The sequence below is a fragment of the Chanodichthys erythropterus genome, chromosome 16 (assembly GCF_024489055.1).
Source record: "Chanodichthys erythropterus isolate Z2021 chromosome 16, ASM2448905v1, whole genome shotgun sequence".
Classification (NCBI taxonomy): Eukaryota; Metazoa; Chordata; class Actinopteri; order Cypriniformes; family Xenocyprididae; genus Chanodichthys; species Chanodichthys erythropterus.
The window spans coordinates 22,708,584-22,727,874 of record NC_090236.1 but is presented as its reverse complement, the minus strand read 5'-3'; the positions used below and the strand labels follow the sequence as shown (position 1 = coordinate 22,727,874).

The 19,291-nt window shown below is 37.9% G+C and overlaps 1 protein-coding gene across 10 annotated transcripts in view; it reads left to right on the top strand.

Moving 5' to 3' along the window:
* Window positions 1-19,291, top strand: part of ptprfb (protein tyrosine phosphatase receptor type Fb) — a 233,258-nt gene that overhangs the window by 120,706 nt on the left and 93,261 nt on the right. For all 10 annotated transcript variants that reach the window (XM_067363329.1, XM_067363330.1, XM_067363337.1 and 7 more), the window contains 2 exons: window positions 580-725; window positions 1,728-1,869. In XM_067363329.1, coding sequence (XP_067219430.1) covers window positions 580-725; window positions 1,728-1,869 — 288 coding nt within the window. The remainder of the gene's footprint in view (window positions 1-579; window positions 726-1,727; window positions 1,870-19,291) is intronic.

The following is a 19,291-nucleotide window of genomic DNA, read 5'->3' as shown; positions in this document are numbered from 1 at the left end:
TGCTCCAATAAACTTGATCATGACCAGTCCTCAAGCCCCAGTTGACCCTCTTTGGACCAAGGTGTTCAGTGGGCCAAAAAAACCCTGGCTGTTGGCACCTAGGAGGCCTGATCAACCCCTGGAAGTAACAGTGGAAACGCGGCTAATGTGATCTTTTATCATGTTCTTGGTTTTAAAATTAATCGTACTAAATTAATGGATTAAAATGGCATCTCATGATCTAGATGGAGTCCATCAGAACATAATGCAAGGTTTGCGAGACGTTGAACTATTTTTGTATCGACACAACATCTTAATGTGCTGCTTCTAACTGCCTCTTTGACTTTTAAAATCTTTTTGTGATTATTTTTTTTTATAAATAAGTTGCCACAATGTTTATTTTGTCAATAAGAAGCTGTCATACAGAGAATTGAGAGAAGTATTAAGTGACTTGTGGGTGAAAGTCTCTCTCAGGCTCAGCTGTAGGTGTTAACTTATTTCCAGTGTAAAGGATACTAGTTTAACAAAATTTTGTACGACCGCAATTCAGGAACTAATGGCTGCTCTCTTTCTCTCTGTTTTTTCACCTCACTTTTCAAGGCTTGCCAAATTTCATCAAATCTCCAGAGGACCAGACAGGGATTTCAGGAGGAGTGGCATCCTTTGTGTGCCAAGCAGCGGGTGAGCCCAAGCCTCGGATCACTTGGATGAAGAAAGGAAAGAAAGTTAGCTCCCAGCGCTTTGAGGTGACTAACTGTCTTTCCCTGCCTCTCCTTAGCATGTCACTGTCTCTCCCATGCTGCGTCATCATGATGCCTTTCTTCTTTCCATCATCAGGAATTTGCGCAACACTCTTGTTTTTCTTCTTACCCTCTTACGCTGATATATTCTTTTGTGCTGCCGTCAGCAACCTCACACCCCTCTGTGTTGTCCCTCTATTCCCTTCGCCCTATTTCCTGTTCTATCTGTGTTAGGGTTTGAGGTGAGATCTGATTGTAAGTAAATAAAACAACTAAACTTTTTTTTATATATATATATATATATATATATATATATATATATATATATATATATATATATATATATATATATATATATATATATATATATATATATATATATATATATATAAACTTACTTATATATATTATTTTAGGAATAAATAGTGACCCCAAAATATTTACGCTTTTAAAAAAATCACACTTAAAAATGTGTATTGAAATGGTATTCATAGATTTTTAAGTGTCTTCATTGTTCAGTATTTTTTGGAGCTGCTTTTTGTCAAATACTGTCAAAATATATTGAGAGAATGTTGTCTAGCCCTGCTCTTAATCTAAACTTAATCTCAATGCACACAGATCTCCATGTGGGAGGAGAACACATTAGCCTAAATACACTAAATGTATCACCTCTTAAGTATTCTTTAAGTGCCTAAGGTATCCAGCCCCATACACACTTTGCTAACTTCAGGTCTTCTGCACCACAACAGTGCTGTAAAATATTATATATATGTAAAAGCGTATTTTTTACACATGAAAAAAATAAAGCCCATTCCATCAACACAGTATCCGCCTGGGATAGACGTGGCAGTTCTAGGAGAATAATTCCAGACAGTAGTTGGCTGAAAGTTCAGAGGGGGTGATTAAAGATCCACCAGTCTTTGAAGATATATGATCTGTCTGAGACTTTGTAGTAAATTCAAGACAAGAAGAGAGAAAAATATTTGACGGTGTGTCTTTCTCTTTCAGGTGATTGAATTTGATGATGGCTCGGGCTCAGTTCTCCGCATACAGCCGCTGCGCACTCACAGGGACGAGGCCATCTATGAGTGCACAGCCACCAACAGCGTGGGAGAAATCAACACCAGCGCCAAACTCACTGTGCTGGAAGGTGAGACGTCCCACTGGGCATTTAATGACACTTGCTTTGACCAATATTTCATAAATTTCTGGCTTTTTTGCATGAGCTTTTGCCATCAATTGGACAGGAAATGAAAGGAGAAGATGGGGTGGGATTGTGAAATGACCAAAGCTGGATTTGAACACTACACTCCAGGCCACGCTTAATCTACTAACTATAACAAGTGATAGAATTGTTAATTATATATATATATATATATATATATATATATATATATATATATATATATATATATATATATATATATATATATATATATATGAAAAAGTTAATTATAAAAATTAAAACCTCATACTATATCTCCAAAAATGCTTTTCGAAAAAATTACTTTTCACTAAATGGGGGAGAAAAAAAAAAAGTGGTTTTATTTTTCTTTTGTTCTTTGATTTACAGTAATGACATAGATGGCCGCAGGTATATTAGGCTGCTGTCACTTTAAGACCGAATGCACTGATCCAATATACAGTTACACGTGCGTTTTCTTTCTCAACTGTTTACCTTCGCTTAAGACGTAATCGACTGTGTAATCCTTTATGAGGATATTTTGACAATTTTGTGTGTGTTTGTCTAAGTACAAATAGACGTGAAAGAGAACTCAATTCAGTATTCATGCACTATATGAGAGGCAGCTTTTTCTGGATGTGCCCAGCACAGAAAACAGCGTGCGAGTGGCGAATTGAGTTCTTTTTCATGTCTTCTTGCACTTGATTGGTTTAAAACCACAGTAAAATGCGCACACAGGAATCGATTAGCGGAATCGAAATTTTAATTTCGTAACAAATATCCGATTCCTGACCCTAAGTATCCAATTCTAGTATTGGAATTATTTTTTCGGTTCTTAACCCTATTGACCGCCAAATTTTGGACATAGGTGTTTTGTCCATCATGAGAACAACCTCATCTGAAGCAATGTGTACTGCATTACATTTTCCATCTACTTACAGGTTATAGAGTTTACTGTAGATATGTGCGGGCTCAGTTTTTTTTTCTGTAATTTGGCCAAAATGTTATTGAAGATGAAGTGCTATACACAGGCAATTTAACACCATACTGGCTATGACTCAGCGACAAATGCTAGACTAGTAAGACACTCCTCTCAACTGCCCAAATAAAAGAAAACTTTAGCCTTTATATAGTGTTTCTTTAGTAAAGAAAGCACTGTACTCAAAAGAAGTTCAAAGAACCAGTTCTTTATTACACTTTCATTGCAAACAAGCAGAGATGGTCCAAACTTCATGAATTATGAGGTTTTACTGACTGTTTTGCTGATGAGTGCAATGGAGTTATGAGGTTTAGTCACAAGCTCTTTTTAATACTTTATTTGCAAAACCCACAGACAGACCCAAACCGTGACCAAAAGCAATTATTTATTAAAGGGGTGGTTAAGTGTTTTTCTTCTAGGCTTGATTGTGTTCTTGGGGCACAGTTTAACATGTCTTAATGCTTCGTTTTTTGTAAACGCTGTATTTTTCATATATTTTACCTTTATTCTACACCTCTGTTTCCACTGTCATATGAACGGCTCGTTTGACTTCCTGCTTCTAAGATAACACTCCCTCCGAAATACGCAGTGTGCTCAGATTGGTTAGCAAGTTGGCAGCTGGCCCAGTGTATTGTGATTCGCTGAAGCGTCCGGAAAACGCCACGCACCTTACCATCCCTTGCTTCAGTGAAAATGTAAATAATAGCCTCTATATTGCTGTATCAAATTGAGCCCGAATCAGACCCAGATGAAGAGGGTCAAGCTGCAATCGCAAATCAACTGTTTGTCTATGAACATAGAAGTTTGTTGGTGTTTGTTGAATTAAGCTAACTGGCTAGCGAAGCAAAAACGAGTTGCTCTTTGTATATGTCCTTGATGCAACCAAAAATAGGTTTAAAAGACATGTACAAACAATAAAACGTACTTACAATTTGAAGCCAATAAACAGCAGCTTCTGCTTTTAAAGTGGGAACTGCTTCTTTCAGTAATAGCCTTTGTGCATTCAGTAATAGCCATCCAGCATTGAACTCGTGTAGATTCTGTAAGCTGTCTTCAGCGCGGCATCCAGTATAGAAAATATCACAGATTATAATGGGTTCTATTATCTTTTGACGCGTCACACTGCGCCGCTCACGTCCGGTGTACACAACTCTTCCGCTTCCACATGCTGCACACATGGCCTCGCCCACTTTGTTACGTGTTCCCGGGAGTGTGTTTTGCAGGGTTTATGATGTGACAAACCCATTGTAGTCCAAAACTGGTTGTGTTTGTAGTCATTTAACTTTAAAAGACAATATCTCCGTTTGCACTGAACTTTCAGCGCTGTAACTTTGCAGATACTGTTTATGCTCAAGCAGCAACATTACACACTAACTAAAATTAAAAAAGTGAATTAGCATTTAACCACCCCTTTAAATAAATAAATAAAAATGAATGGAGATGTGGTTTCTGCCTGATATAGTGTCTTGCGTCAATAATAATGTCTAAGTATTAGGCTGTGAATCCTTATTTAAGAATAACCCCTGACCCATTTTTCTATGCAAGCCATTGGATCTTGCTCCATGTTTAGAGATACATTTATGTGCTGAGAAATGAAAATGAAGCATGAGATAGGAATATGAGAGTATGATAAAATGTCAAAAATTCAACCACTATTAAAAATGAATATCTTAAAATATCCCTCTGAATTCCTTGTAGTAACGACTAACCCACCCCAGCACCATGTGTTTGGTATTACACACGTGCCCCCAGTGTAATCCCTTTTAATCTTATTTTTCGTCCGTGTATGAGCAGACAAAGGCCATTTAGTTGAAATTAGAAGCCCTGAATGAAGAAATCATCTGATGAATGTTGAGTCCTGTTCAGAGAGGAAGAGAATGGTGCCATATTGAAGGCAGGACGTATGGCTCTTTTAGATGCTTTCCACATTGAAGTGGATAAGTTGGACGCCCACAGGATCCTGCAGGACAGAATGAACTCTATTTATAGCTCATTGTTCATAGCGAGCAATGCATCATTTGTGTCCTACAGCAATGCTGAAAGACCAGCACAAAGGAGAAGTTGAATGATAATGATGTTCTCTAATGACTTACTAAAGGATGTCCTCTGCGGCACATTTGGAGGATCTTGGGAATCTCTGCCAGAAATGCAGTCGTCTCATCTTAAGCTCATAGAAATTATATTAGGCTGAAATATAACGCATTAATTTTCATCACAGTTTAACCAGGGTAGAACCAGTGCTTGCACTGCTTTAAATACAAAAAGTACAGTTTGTTTTTTTGTTTTTTTTCTTAGGAAATAGTACCTTCCTAAATTTCTTGGAAATGTAAATAGCATGGTATATGAATATGATAATAATTTAGTACCATGATCTATTTCACAATATACAGTCAGTCAGTCATTATCACAGAATAAACACTGGATTATCAAGACCCCCGGCATAAAAGGGTTTTTTCTTAGGGGGAAAAAAGGACATTAAATGTTAAAATTGAGGAAAAAAAGAAGAAAACTAAAGTGATACAAGAGACAAGAAGTGAGCACAGATAAAGCAGTTGTTGTGGAGTTCAGCAGTCATCGTACAAAATATTTGACCACATTTCGCAAGATTAACCAATTAGTATAGTAGCCATGTAAAAAGCATAACAAAATGTTTTTTGTTTTGTGTTTTGGTTTGATTAGTTTGGCTTGGTTTGGTTGAAAGTTGCAAGGTGGCAGAAAAACACTTTTTTGCTCAAACAACAAGCCATTATGTGCTTAAGAGAGTTTAACTTCTTAAAATTGAATGACCTGATTTACAGACTTTTGTTAATGTGCTAGAACTTGTTTGTCACAGGAATCACTCCCACCTGAGTTTAGCTGGTCAAACACAGCTTAGGAATATGTGAGTCACTGCGTATGCCTTTCTAATTAGCTACTTGAATCATATTGCTAAACAATTAATGTGAACTTAACATAATTGATCTCAATTTAAACAGATGGCAGTTACAAGAGCATTTCTTCTGTGATTATGATTTGTATGGTTGCTCCAGAAGCGTGAACAAGTTCTTTTCCTCGGAGGGCCACTAATGCATCCTAACACGCCTTCGGGGCTCGCATGTCACCGAGACTACACTTCGTGTGGAATACCAGCAGGTTTCATTTCAACTTCCAGGCTGCACTTCCACCAAGGTTGTGGGCGTTAGTTGCTCACAGCTGTTGCCTGTTGAATAAAAATTTGCCATACCTCTCTTGTAATCACATTGTGCGGATGCCAACATGGGCCTCTGTGTGAATTCATAATGACATCGTCTAGCTGCGCCCCATTTGTGCTCCTCATTTCTCTGTAGCTGAGAAATTTGACATTACTGACACTCAAGGACTGCAGTGAAGACTGAATGCAGAGCAGTTTGTTACATGTGCCTTTTGCAATGTTCAGTTTGATCATTTCCATTATATGCTAAATCACAATCAGAAGGTATAACTCTTGGTGAATATGCCCACAAGAACCTTTTCCTACATCCCTCCAAATGGTAAAAAGAGTTTGTTTCTCATTCATTTCATGCTTTTGTCTTGTGTCAGACTGATGTGATGATGTGCATGCTTTTATGTGTCACATAGTGAGGAAGGACTCCCATCGTCCTCTCAACCCACAGGAATGCTTTTAAATGATGGATCAGTGGAATATTTCTGTACATTAAAAATGCGGTTTCCTCATTAGATATCCTTTTTAAGAGCTCTACTGGTGTGCGCTCCTGGAGTTCTTGTCTTTCAAAGTGGCTCAAACTCAACAGCGTAATTGGTAAACATTACTCATATTGTCAGTGAATGAATATTGAATTAGCAATTTGGAGAAAAGTCTATGTTTGGGAATTGTAACGATTCTAGTGCTGATTTAGATTCCATTAGCAATTCTTTTAGTAATTTCAAGGAAGAACGATTGAACAATTATTGGAAAACAATTTATATTGCATTCATTACCCTCAGCTACCTTTTTGGTCTCAGATTTCAGACTACAGAACTGTTTAGTTCTTATCAAATCAGATTATATTATATTATACAATTCTTTGGAAAAACAGGTTATTACTTGTTCACATTTTCTGCATCCAACAGCTTTGCTGTCTTTATCTCTCCTAAATCTTTATCTTATTTTTAGTTCAGAGTTTCTGTGTTAATTTACTAGTTCACTGTTTGTGAAACAAGTCATGTGTTGCTCATACTGTATGTGGGGGGGAGTGTGAAGTATAAAGGATTTTTCCACTGCAAAGTATTCATGAGGAACAATGAATCACACTCATCACTCTAGAGAGAAAATAAAATACATACTGATTGTTTTTGGAGGCTCTGGTTTTATTCCATTGGTAGAACAATGCAAATTCTAGAATTGTTAACGGAGCCAAATGTCATAGGAATTCGGGTATTTATTTGTTTGGGTTTTTAAGAAGCCTGCTCAGAGGAAGATTGAGTCCAATCCCTCAAAATACTAGTTGTAAATATATTCTCCAGTTAGTCAAGTACAGGCAAAGACCACTCTGGATCATTACCGCCCACCATTTACTGACACATTTGTCATCGACTGCACAGCATCACAGTGTTTTTAAATACAGCAAGCTTTTGAATTTTTTCCTGACATGAATGACAGTTCAGGTCATTTTCCTGAATGAAAACTTTTCGTTTTCCTCAAAGGGCATCATTTGCTTATGCCCATTCCAGGGAAGAGCTCTCACGCAACACACACAGACCCCCTGCTCTACAGGTGTGGTCTCCAACTGCTTCCCTGGCTTCAGTCAACGGTCCGTGTCACGAGTTTAATTTCTCCCACCATCTGCTGGCTTGAAGCCCAGCGCTGTAGATCATGAGCGTTTGACAGTTACAAACTGCGTCTGTCGAACGCGGCCCCTCCCAAGGACTCGTGCAATATGGCTGGGTGGATTCACTCACCTGGAGTCTCTATCGGCATCCCTGCCGCAGTTTAGAGGGCTTTGTGGTTTAACTAAAGTTACTGGATTTTGAATAAAGACTAGTTTGAGTTGCAGCTTTAACCTGCGGCTTGATGCACAATCCAAATTAAAGGCTGTTTTCCATAATTATGACTAACTTCAGTAATTAATCCTGACAGAACGTGTTTGTAGCTGCCAGATCTGATTGGAGTCTCAAGCGATTCACTTTAGCAGATGCGTTTACAACCCTTGTCTATATAGTGAGCTCCTTCCAGTCCAGTTTAGTTTGGAGGAAGTGACCTCAGACTTTAAATCTGTAGTGCTATAGAGTAGCCATTCTCTGTCTGATGTTGCTCTGGTAATTGTGAATAAGCAGCCCTGTGGCTCTGACAGCCATGCTCACTAGGCCGCATAATTGGAGCAGTTCACACTTTGAGTCGTCGTATGTCCGACAGACTGGTCAATGTAGCTTCAGGGTGAAATGATCGTAGGCTTTCAGTTTCAAAAGCTAAATAAGTAGAATAATGTAGTCTGGTGAACAGGTGAGAAAAAGTAAGGCTAAAAATATGCAAAATTCTATGATCAGGCAATATAATAAATAAAAGAGAGTGTGTTGTATAGTGAACAGTCACAGCTAGGGTTTGCATACCTTTTCGGGGCCGATTAATTTTTAAAAATTATTTTTACTGATCTGTATCGGCTATCCTAAGCCCGATTCTTTATTTTACGTCAGCTGTCATGCATGTGTTGTGAAGTAGGTGGCGGTATGCACCTTCTAGTGGGTTTACCAACCGCCGTTAAAAGGAAAAGATGCTCAAATGCACACCAATGAGGTCTGCTCTTGCATTCAAGCCATAACGCGTTGATATGGCATTCTGACGCTGTGAGCTTCATGCTTTCTAACCTTAAAACCACTTTTTTTTCTGCATATTGTATATATAATATACAAGACGTTTATATCAGTGGTCCCATATTCATAATTGTGACACACTCTGTTTACAATGCATATATATATATATATATTGTGACGAGCAGGGCGGGCGAGAGCTGTGAGGATGAGCTCCGGAGGCATAAAAGGAGGAGCGACGTCAGTGAAGGACGAGAGAGGACCAGGCCTGGACTTTATTTTATGTTTTATTATGTGTGTGTGGCATTACTTTGGTTTTGTTCTTTGTTTATTTTGAATTGAGTTTGAACGTTCGCCGGTTCCCGCCTCCTTCTTCCCGTTTACGAACTGTGTTTTATATATATATATATAATATTTACTTTTACAGGTATCTGAGAACATTTGCAAATGGACCAAAAATATTCAAATTGAATCTTTTACTTAAGCAAAATTTATTCAAACTCTTAAGATGCAACTGGGGTGGAAAAACAAACAAAAATGCAAATTGCATGGGACGTTCAAAGGCTGTGAGTGATATACGTTCAAATTCTGTGGTTATCTGCGGCGCTTCGGGTCGTGAGATTTTTGGTCTGTCAAAATTTGGTAGGGGTGGCAGCTATACAGTCTGTTTTATCTTTAGTTTGATTAGCTCCGTGTCAGAGCTCTAGCACAGCCTGAAGAGAAGATGCGTTAATAGAGAGGTTCATGTGTTTGATCTGTGTTTTTCTGTCAGCAAACTGAAAGAATAAGTAAAGGCTGTCACATGAACCCAGCTGAGGGGGCTTCATTTTCATGTTACACAATTCTCAGTAACTTTCAGCGGCACTATAAAGCAAACTCTGTTGGAAGTGGTTCAACTAAACAGGTGTTTGAATGTATCAACGCTGCTTTGTTTTAGGGGATCAGGTATTTTCATTTTTTCAATTAGGATATTTTAATTTTATATAGTTTCTTAAGGTTTATATTTATTATAATCATATACTTTTTATTTTATTACTTTAGCTTGCAATTATATTGATTCAGTTCACTATTCACTCAGATTCACTATAATTAATATTATATATTATTTTTGGATAAGACACTTAACATAAAAACACTGTTGTTTTTGATGATGGCTTCTACGTGACCAGGATGTTAGTTCTGTTCGTGCTCTCTACATCTGAATAAGGTGCTCTATAACAGATAGCAGATCGTGTGATTTCCACACGGCTGTCATGGCTCAAGGTGACCCGGGCCGTTGCGCTTGAGTGGAGTGAGCAGATCACCCTTTGGTTGTGGTAATGGGTCACACATGTGCTGTTATGTACAAACCAGTGTGCTGTAACATAAATAACAGCTACACGTCTGTGGCAGGGCTGTAGATCATACCGAGATGCAAGAAACTGGAGGACACACAGGAAGAAGGGCAAGACGGAGAGAGGAAAAACCAGAAAGACAGACCCATGCAGATAGAGGAGGGAGGTAGAGAGCGACCAACGTCGCACCTGCCTAATATTGATTAAGTGACTGTTGGAAGGAAGTCAGCCTGAATATTCTGGCCAGCAAGAAAAAGTGTATTATTTTAAAGGTCATGGCATGCATTACACCTCTTTCCTCGCCACTGACTTGGATAAACAGCGTGCTGCTGAAATATTGCAGACGGGACTCCGCCACTCCTAGGGTGCGGTTCACCTTTATACACGCTGCTTTGATATTTACTGCATGTGTCTGTGAGGTTGCAGATCTGCACGGCCAATTATACCATTTAAAGGCGAGGATGTTCTGGGCAACTATTGATTTTACTTGGTCTGTTTTCTACCTTTAGTTTGATCCTTTTGAATTCCTAGCTGTGCTCATAATTAAAATGAACCAGGAGATGACACTCTGTACGCTGGATTTCTGTTCTAAAAACAAGTGTGCTGCCTATCTAGACAGCATCATAAGCAAATTCCCAAAGCCAAAGCTGCTCCACAAGGTAGGCAGCGTTAGTCAGGCCAATAATGCATTGTAATGAGCTCTTTCAAGTAAAGTATTCTTAATTATATACAGTACATTATAAATCTAGTTCAGTCAAGAAACTCTAGAGGGCACAGGCTGGTAGGTCCTTTACATTCAGTTTACAAGCAATCAGATCATTCAGTGTTTGTTGTAGGTTTGTTGTAGCAGCATGCTATCAGAGTTCCTCTGAAACCCTCCACCTTCCCCAGCTCCACCTGCCTAGATCTGCTATGGGATTTATGTATGTTTATTTTAAAGGGTTAGTTCACACAAAAATGGAAATTCTGTCATTAATTACTAACCCTCATGTCGTTCCTTTGTTCATCTTCGTAACACTCAGTGAGGCCTCCATTGACAACAAGATAAATAACACTTCCAGATGCCTAGAAAGCTACTAAAGGCATATTTAAACTAGTTCATGTGAATGCAGTGGTTAAACCGTAATGTTATGAAGTGACGAGAATACTTTTTGTGTGCCAAAAAAGCAAAATAACGACTTCATTCAACAATATCTAGTGATGGGCGATTTCAAAACACTGCCTCATGAAACTTCGAAGCTTTACAAATCTTTTGTTTCGAATCAGTGGTTCAGAGCTTGTATCAAGTTGCCAAAGTCACATGATTTCGGTAAACAAGGCTTCGTTACGTCATAAGTGTTATACGATATTTTAATGGTACACCACTGGGGGGTGGTGTAACATCTTGTTCTTTTCTAAACAGCTAAATGTTTTGTCTTTCTGGCTTCATTTTAAAAATACTTGTTTAAATCTTGTTTCCAAAAATGCAAATATAATAGCATGTAAAAGTTATCTCCTACATCAGCCTGCCAGCAAAGCAGCATTCTTTACTGTCTGATATGTAGGCTGTCACTGATATCACCTAACACTGATGTCATCTTGCATGAATGAATGGTGTTTTGTTCGGATGCAGTGCCTGCCGCCTCTCTCATTCGTAATTGCTCTGATTCTCTAGAATGTATGTTATTCGTAAGTATTGAGTGGCTACATTGAGAGTATGATCTAATTTGAAGATAAATGTGTTTGTTAAAATACTTTTACCCAATTTAATATGTAGAGACAACTATTTTTAGATCAATTTGCTAATCATTTTTCTTGCATTCTTAATGGACAACAAATCTGTTTAATTTGTTATATATATGTATTCAGTGATGAGCCAATAAAGCAAATTATTTGGCAAGCTGATTAATGTAAAAAGCTGTTTTCTCCAGAGATTGACAAATCTGGACTCGAAATGATCTCTGGAAATTAGAAGATGTAAAAAAATGGTTGATGTTCTGATCTCATATATCACTACAGAAACCTTTCTGCTCCTTCCATCAAAAGAGATGTCCCCTTTAATTGTTGTCATCCATCACTCTCATACACACCTTTCTGGGAATTACAAGGACATTTGTTTCTCAAGAACTGTTGAGATTTTTACAGAAATACTCAATTGTTTTTAAACAGGGTATCCACGGGGCATTGAAAAGCATTAAAAGTCATTAAATGGATTTTGCGAAAATTAAGGCCTTAAATGGCATTGAAAAGCATTAAATTTCATTTCTACAGGCATTACATTTTTAGATAGTTTTGAAGAAAAAGAATACTACCAGTTTATTTTGAATAAAACCTAAATAATTAATAACTTTGATTTGCTATCGCAAAACATATACATTGGTGTGATACGCACACGGAACCAATTTGGTCATTGTCTCCGGCTGGTGCGAAATTGCCATAATGCCGGTTTGGACAGCGGCGGGCTGGGACCTGTAGACACAAGGCTGCATAAGTGTTGCCAACTTAGCGACTTTTCAGGACCTTTTGCGACTTGTTTCTAAGAGTTGTGACGAATATAACGACTTGTTAACCTGATCCAGCTTCCGAGACTCCCAGGTACTGCCGCACGAGCGTGAGATCTTGCTTTCCTGCCGCAGCCGTTCAGCCTCTCTGGTTCAGTGTTGAGGATGGTGCGCCCTGAGAACAAATAAAATAGATACTATTGCTTCTAACTTGAGTGATCATTTTACGTGTACATATAGCCAAAATCACAGCAAATGTCTGTCTTATGTGTATGGTGATTTTGTCAGACAACGTCTCGATTAACATGTCAGGGCTCGAACTTTACTTTCCCGACCGGACAAGGACCTGATTAAAACGTAAATACAAAAAAAAAACAAAAAAAAAAACAGCAACTTGGGAATCACCAAAACGCGAGTGACTGATTTTTATTACATTTAGTTATCATTTACAGGCTACTAGGGCTGCAACAACGAATCGATAAAATCGATAAAATTCGATTATTAAAAGAGTTGGCAACGAATTTCATTATCGATTCGTTGTGTCACGCGACTATTACGCCTCTCAATGAGACGCGGAGATGTTTGAGTATAAAAACGTGTGGTTGAGCGAGAAGCAGAGCGGAGCATAAATAAATAAATAAATAAATAGCAGAGCGGAGGTAGAGGAAAGACCATCGGAGAGACCCGCAACGTTGTTCTGAACAGGCGTGCCGTTGTCAGGACCCCTGCAGTTTTGAAAAGACAGAAATCGACCCCAGCACTTTTGATACGGGCTGCTTCAATCAGTCACACTATATCATCTTTTAGCTTTGGATATTTTTTTTCAAATGAGACCATTTTCACGTTTTTTCACGCTTTCGTTCATAAATAATCAACTGTTTTGTCGCGAATGTAAAGAACAGGAAATGCGCTTCGAACGGAGTAACACACGATCTCCAAACAATCGATCAAAGCGTGCTAACGTTTTAGGACAGGTCGATGGTATATAAATCATGCCCAAATGTCAATCAAGCCAAACCGTCTATTCATAAACCGAGAGTTTGACCACTTGACAAGGTAAGGAGGCTGATCTCTCAGGTTGACGCGAGAGCTGGCTTGACCGAAGTTTTCGTGAGGATTTAAGGTTTATGGACTGCTTTGATTTTGGTAACGTTAATTACATCTAGAAAGATAAAAGCATTGATGGCATCTATAAAATAGATATTTGAAAGCGAAACAAAAGTGATATTGCCTCGTCCAGTGAGGAGGATCGACGCACGAGAGGAGACCTGCGCGTTTAATTGGCATGTGTACTGTAATACTGCATTTACAATGCTTATCAGTGGCATACATTTCGATTGCGAACGTGAAAATCCAAAAGACCATGACTAAAACTAAATCAAAATTTGCTGTCAAAATTAACACTGATCTGTTGTCATGTATTTATTCTGTGCTTTGTCCTATATCGGTTATTGTTGACAAATATATTTGTGTTTGTTGTACTTTTTAAATTTCATTTTAAAGTTTTTTATAGCACTTGGTCATCTTAAGCTAAACAAAATTATACATCTTTTTGTGCAATTTATAAAAAAAAAAAAAAAAAAAGCCCTATATATTTGGCAGATGTAAAGCATACATGTGTATGTTTTTTGTGTTAGTCCATTTGTTTTTTATGACTTTAACAGCTCAGGGATGTTAAAAGAGCAACCTGTTTTTGCACGTTCTGAGGATTTTTTTTTTGCACTGTGAATTTGCACTTTCATTTCTGTTTTTGAATAATCGGTTGGAAATTAATGTTTTTCCCCCTCCGATTCATCGATTAATCGTAAAAATAATCGGCAGATTAATCGATTATTGAAAGAATCGTTAGTTGCAGCCCTACAGGCTACCATCACGATTAAAAACGTGACTCTGATTTCATACAACTGTTCAGTTAACAAGTTGTTAATATTAAGCCACTTACATTTTAGAAGGATCATCGACTGTTTTTGTTCTATTTTAGCAGCAAATATAGTTTCAAACAAAGATCACAGCAAAGCGCAACACTCAGCCTTGTTTTCATTACTGGATGATTCAGCGTTTTGAACGAATCAGTTGAGTCAAAGATTAAATGACCAATTCATAAACAACTGCCTCATTCTTGAATGAATCCGCCATTGGAATGAATTGTTTGAATGAATGAATCAATGACCCACTCAATAAGACGGTTACTTGATGCCACCTACTGGTGGTTTAGTTTCATTTTTTAAATATAATTTCCACTCCAACATTTCATATTTGTATTTTCAAAAGTATTTAAAACAATCCCATAACATTAATTAATGCAGCTGTAATCAATCAAAAATATGCAGATTTACCAATGCCAAAGCTGCAATATTCGGAAAGGATATTGCTTCAGAACAAATTTATATTTCTACCACAAAACGAAACAAAACAAAAAAAGAAATATTCCAGACAAGCTACTGTTTTACTCGTACAAGTGACTGATTTACTCTTGTCCACATGACGAGGCTTAATGTCGAGCCCTGTGTAATCTTAATGGGCCGCATTTCAGTCACCATTTCATATTATCTGACAACAAAAACAGAAAAAATATATGAAACAATTTTATTGTGAATTTGGCTGTGATAAAATATATGATGTGAGCAAAAGTGTAGCAGCAGACAAGCAAACACATGTAAAGGGCTGACACTTGGCAGAATGCGAATGCAACAATGACATGATGAATATTCGAATTGCCGTATGTCGTCATCTATCGACATTTAGCGACATATAGCGATATATATATATATATATATATATATATATATATATATATATATATATATATATATATATATATATATATATATATATATGGCATTAAAACGCTTTAAATTAGATTTGATGAAACCTGTAGAAACCCGTTAAACAAGCCATTTGTTTAGAAGTTGCCTTACCCGACTAGAAAAATTCAGTGCAAATCATTGAAATCATTTTGTGGTGAACTGTTCCTTTAAACACATACAGGTAGCATATAGCATGGACATTACACCAGACTCATTGGATCTAAACATGCGTGATCAGTCTCTGACGAACGGCTTGTTCGCGGTGTGAGTGCCCCACGGTGCTTCATCACTATTTGAGCATCCTCTTCTGTGGCGACGTGTTTGTACAGGGTGAGAATAACTCTGGCTGACGTGGACGTGGAGAGCACTCGGGCTGTTTCACAGTGGGGTCTGAGGACAGAGACTTGTCTCTTCAGCGGGGTTCTGATTAGACCCATCACCCCGCATGCCATGCTCTATTCTCCCTGGTAATTGGAGCTGGCAGGAGGTTGGCACGTACCCCTCCTGTCCTCCATTTCCCTCTTTATCCTCCCACGGTGACCCCCCTACACTACTTCTCATGTCGGATCCACTGTAATGTGTATTATGTCCCTCTCTGCTCTGACCCAGCATTGAGGACATGCAGCCTATGCATGTCTAAACCAAGTTTATGGCAGCCCTTGTTGTTCACATTAGATTGGTTCACCGTTCCATTTCTCTGCCTTCAGGACATTTTGTCCTACTTACTTAACCAACCACCTGAAAAGCCATTGTTATTCTCTTGGCAGCGTTGCTGCTTTGTTTTTTTAATGATACAGAGTTAGCTCTTTCCCATTGTTCGCCATTAGTTTCTTTCGTTGGTTTCCTTCAGTGCTCAAGTTTTGTAAATATCAAACTTTCAAGCCTCGATCTGTTCCTCTATGTTATCTGATTGCTCATAGCATTGAATGTAACTCTCAGTGCACGTAATTTACTGCTTCTCAAAAAACAATGTTCCTTTTCTTTCCACAAAACTGATTACAGATGGGTTTGTGGTGTGCTACTCTGTTAGCTCCTTTTTTGTGGTCACATGCATCGATTGGCTTGGCAGAAACTTGGCTGCTTCTGGCCTGGTTCCACAGCAGAGGAGATAATACAATAGATTGCCATCTGCAAGGGCCTGCACGGTCTTATCACTCTGGTAAGGTCTCATTAAATACCCGCTTTGGGTCTGTGGATGGCAACAGTAGATTTCCCATTCAGGAAAGAAATTTGATTGGGTACTATCACGGATACTATTGTTACAGTGGCACTCGTTTATGGAGGTCGTCACGAGGTCTTAACTATTAGCTTTAAAAGAGCTGGAAAGACCTACAACAGTGTTTGCGAGCTAGTGATTATTTGTGTTATGGCAAAGAACCAATTAATATAACATTTATATACAGTTTTGTCTACATTAAAAATAAAACGCTTATGGTTTTAAAGGTCAATTAAGTGAGCGTAACATGACGGATGTCATATAAACATAAATGTCACATACATGTAACAAACAAAACTTGTAGCTTTCTGTTTGAATATATTTGAATTTGGTGTTGATTTGGTGCGCAATATATTACTTATCAATGTTGAGAATAATTGTGCTGCTTAAAGTCCCCTGTGGTGAAAATCAAGTTTTTAATGTTGTTTATTTGTCTGTGTGGTGTTTTTAATGTGCTTTAAGACAAACCATGTGCAAATTCAACACCATTGCTGAGTATTTTCTCTTTAAAACTGCAGTGAACTAAAGACCGTCTCAAAAATGCAGTTTGAAATCGCTGGTGTTTCTGACGTCACAAACTACCTTGTAAGCAATCACGTCAACGTGCGATCGTCAACGAGTGGATCTCTGTGAGTGAGTGGAGGCGGGGCTAGTTTGCATATTCATAGAACCGTGTATACTAAATACGACAAGGGCGTAGAGTTACATTCAAGCTATTTTAAGGCATGAAGACATTTTTTTTTTTTTTTTCAAGGAAAAAAAAATTAAATCTTTTCGGTGATCAAAGATGAGTTTTTAAGGGATAAAATTATTGACTACAGGGGGACTTTAATATTTTTTGTGGAAACTGATAATTTTTTCTGGATTTTTTGATGAATACAAAGTTTGAAAGAACAGCATTTATTTGAGGTAGATTTTTTTTTTTTTTTTTTTGTAACATTACAAAACATTGTATATAAATGTCATTTTTGATATTTGATACATTTTTGTGGATTTTTGTGCTAGATAGGGTTGAGTGCATTGGTAAATGTAGTTGAGTTGTTTGAAAGTTAACCAAAAAATAGCAGTCCTATAGCTTCATGTACAATGAACAATAGAACCGCACCCAGTGTAAAAGTAGGACATGATGCTTGACGTTTAGACATGGTTTTGGTAGTCATAGTCAAGCTGCCATCTTTTGTTTCTCTTGAAATGGCAGTAGGTTCAACTGCATTTTTAAAGTAACATGATACAAATAAGGTGTTGACGTTGCATAAAAACTTGAGCCTGTACTCTTTGTCTGTAATTGTCAGGAATTCTGCTTCTCGTATACCATGACCTCAGTCGCTTGCGTAACCTCTCAGACAAAGGTGAAATAAAACTCTGCAACACAAGCAGAGAACCTCAGCACATGACATCACTGTCATTAAAGTTCCGTTTCTCTCTATTGACTATTTGCTGGAACATTTCTGCAGAGCTCTCTCGCTGTTCCTCCTACTTCCTCCTCATTCCGTCCGCTCTCAAGTTTCCCTCTGCTCTTTACAAGATGGCATCCCAATTACCCACCAAATGTATCACCCCATCAGAGCCAAGCACCTTGTCATAACTGCTTCGGGGAAACAATGAAACTAGCGTTGGCAGGCTTTTTAAATTCAAACCGCCATCTGCTGCGGCGCCCACATCTATGATGTGGCAGAGACTCGGGACAGAGCGGGACATTTTGCAGACTTTTTCCCATCTTACCTATTCATCTCAGTAATGGAGTCCTTGCTCGACTCAATATAAGCACACAAGAATTGCATTAAAGACAAATTTCTGAGCTTTGAGTCTTCTGTTTTTTAAATCCTCATGCATAGTAAAGAGGTGTAAATGATAAAAGTGCTTTCAAGGATGGAGAATGGCGCTTTAATTTAGGAAATGTAACCTTCAGTTTTTTTTTTCCCTCTGTGCTTTCTTTTGTGGAATAAAATTGATCTTTTTCTCAATTGTTTTTACTTTCACATACCATTTACTTTTTTTTTTTCAAACTCACTATACTTGTAAGGAAGTCTCTGTCATTATAAACATTACTTATGAGCAAAATATTAGGAAGCATATTTAAAAGGTGCAGTCAGCAATTTTTCCTCATTCAAAATTATAGACAGTGATAGTTAAAAAGAAGTACAGCGTATGCAAAATGAAGACTCCAGACACATTAGTAGCCTAAAAAGCTGCTTTCTTTTACAAGGAGCGGATTGCTTCATGGTGTCTGCCATGTTTTGGTCACATGACCATCTGATTAGTACTCATTTATCTCAGTAACCTTCCTGTTATTTGACCCTTTCGCTTGTGAAATAAATGAATCATGACTGAATGCTAATTTCTGCAGTGGCGTCTGCAACCAAGAACATTTTTTCCATTGCATGATTATTCATCCACATCACTAGGTGTCAGTATAATTCTAAGACAACTTTCACACACACACACACACACACACACACACACACACACACACACACACACACACACACACACACATACTTGTTTTTGTGAAATGTGGGGACATTCCATAGGCGTAATGGTTTTTATACTGTACAAACCGTATTTTCTATCCCCCTACACTACCCCTACCCCTAAACCTAACCCTCACAGGAAACTGTGCACACTTTTACTTTCTCACAAAAACTCATTCTGTGTGATTTATAAGCCTTTTGAAAAGTGGGGACATGCTGAATGTCCTCATATTTCACCTCTTTTTGTAATACCTATGTCATACCCATGTCATTATACACATTTGTGTCCTGATATTTCACAAAAACAAGTACACACATAAAAAAGCAAATGCATTCAAA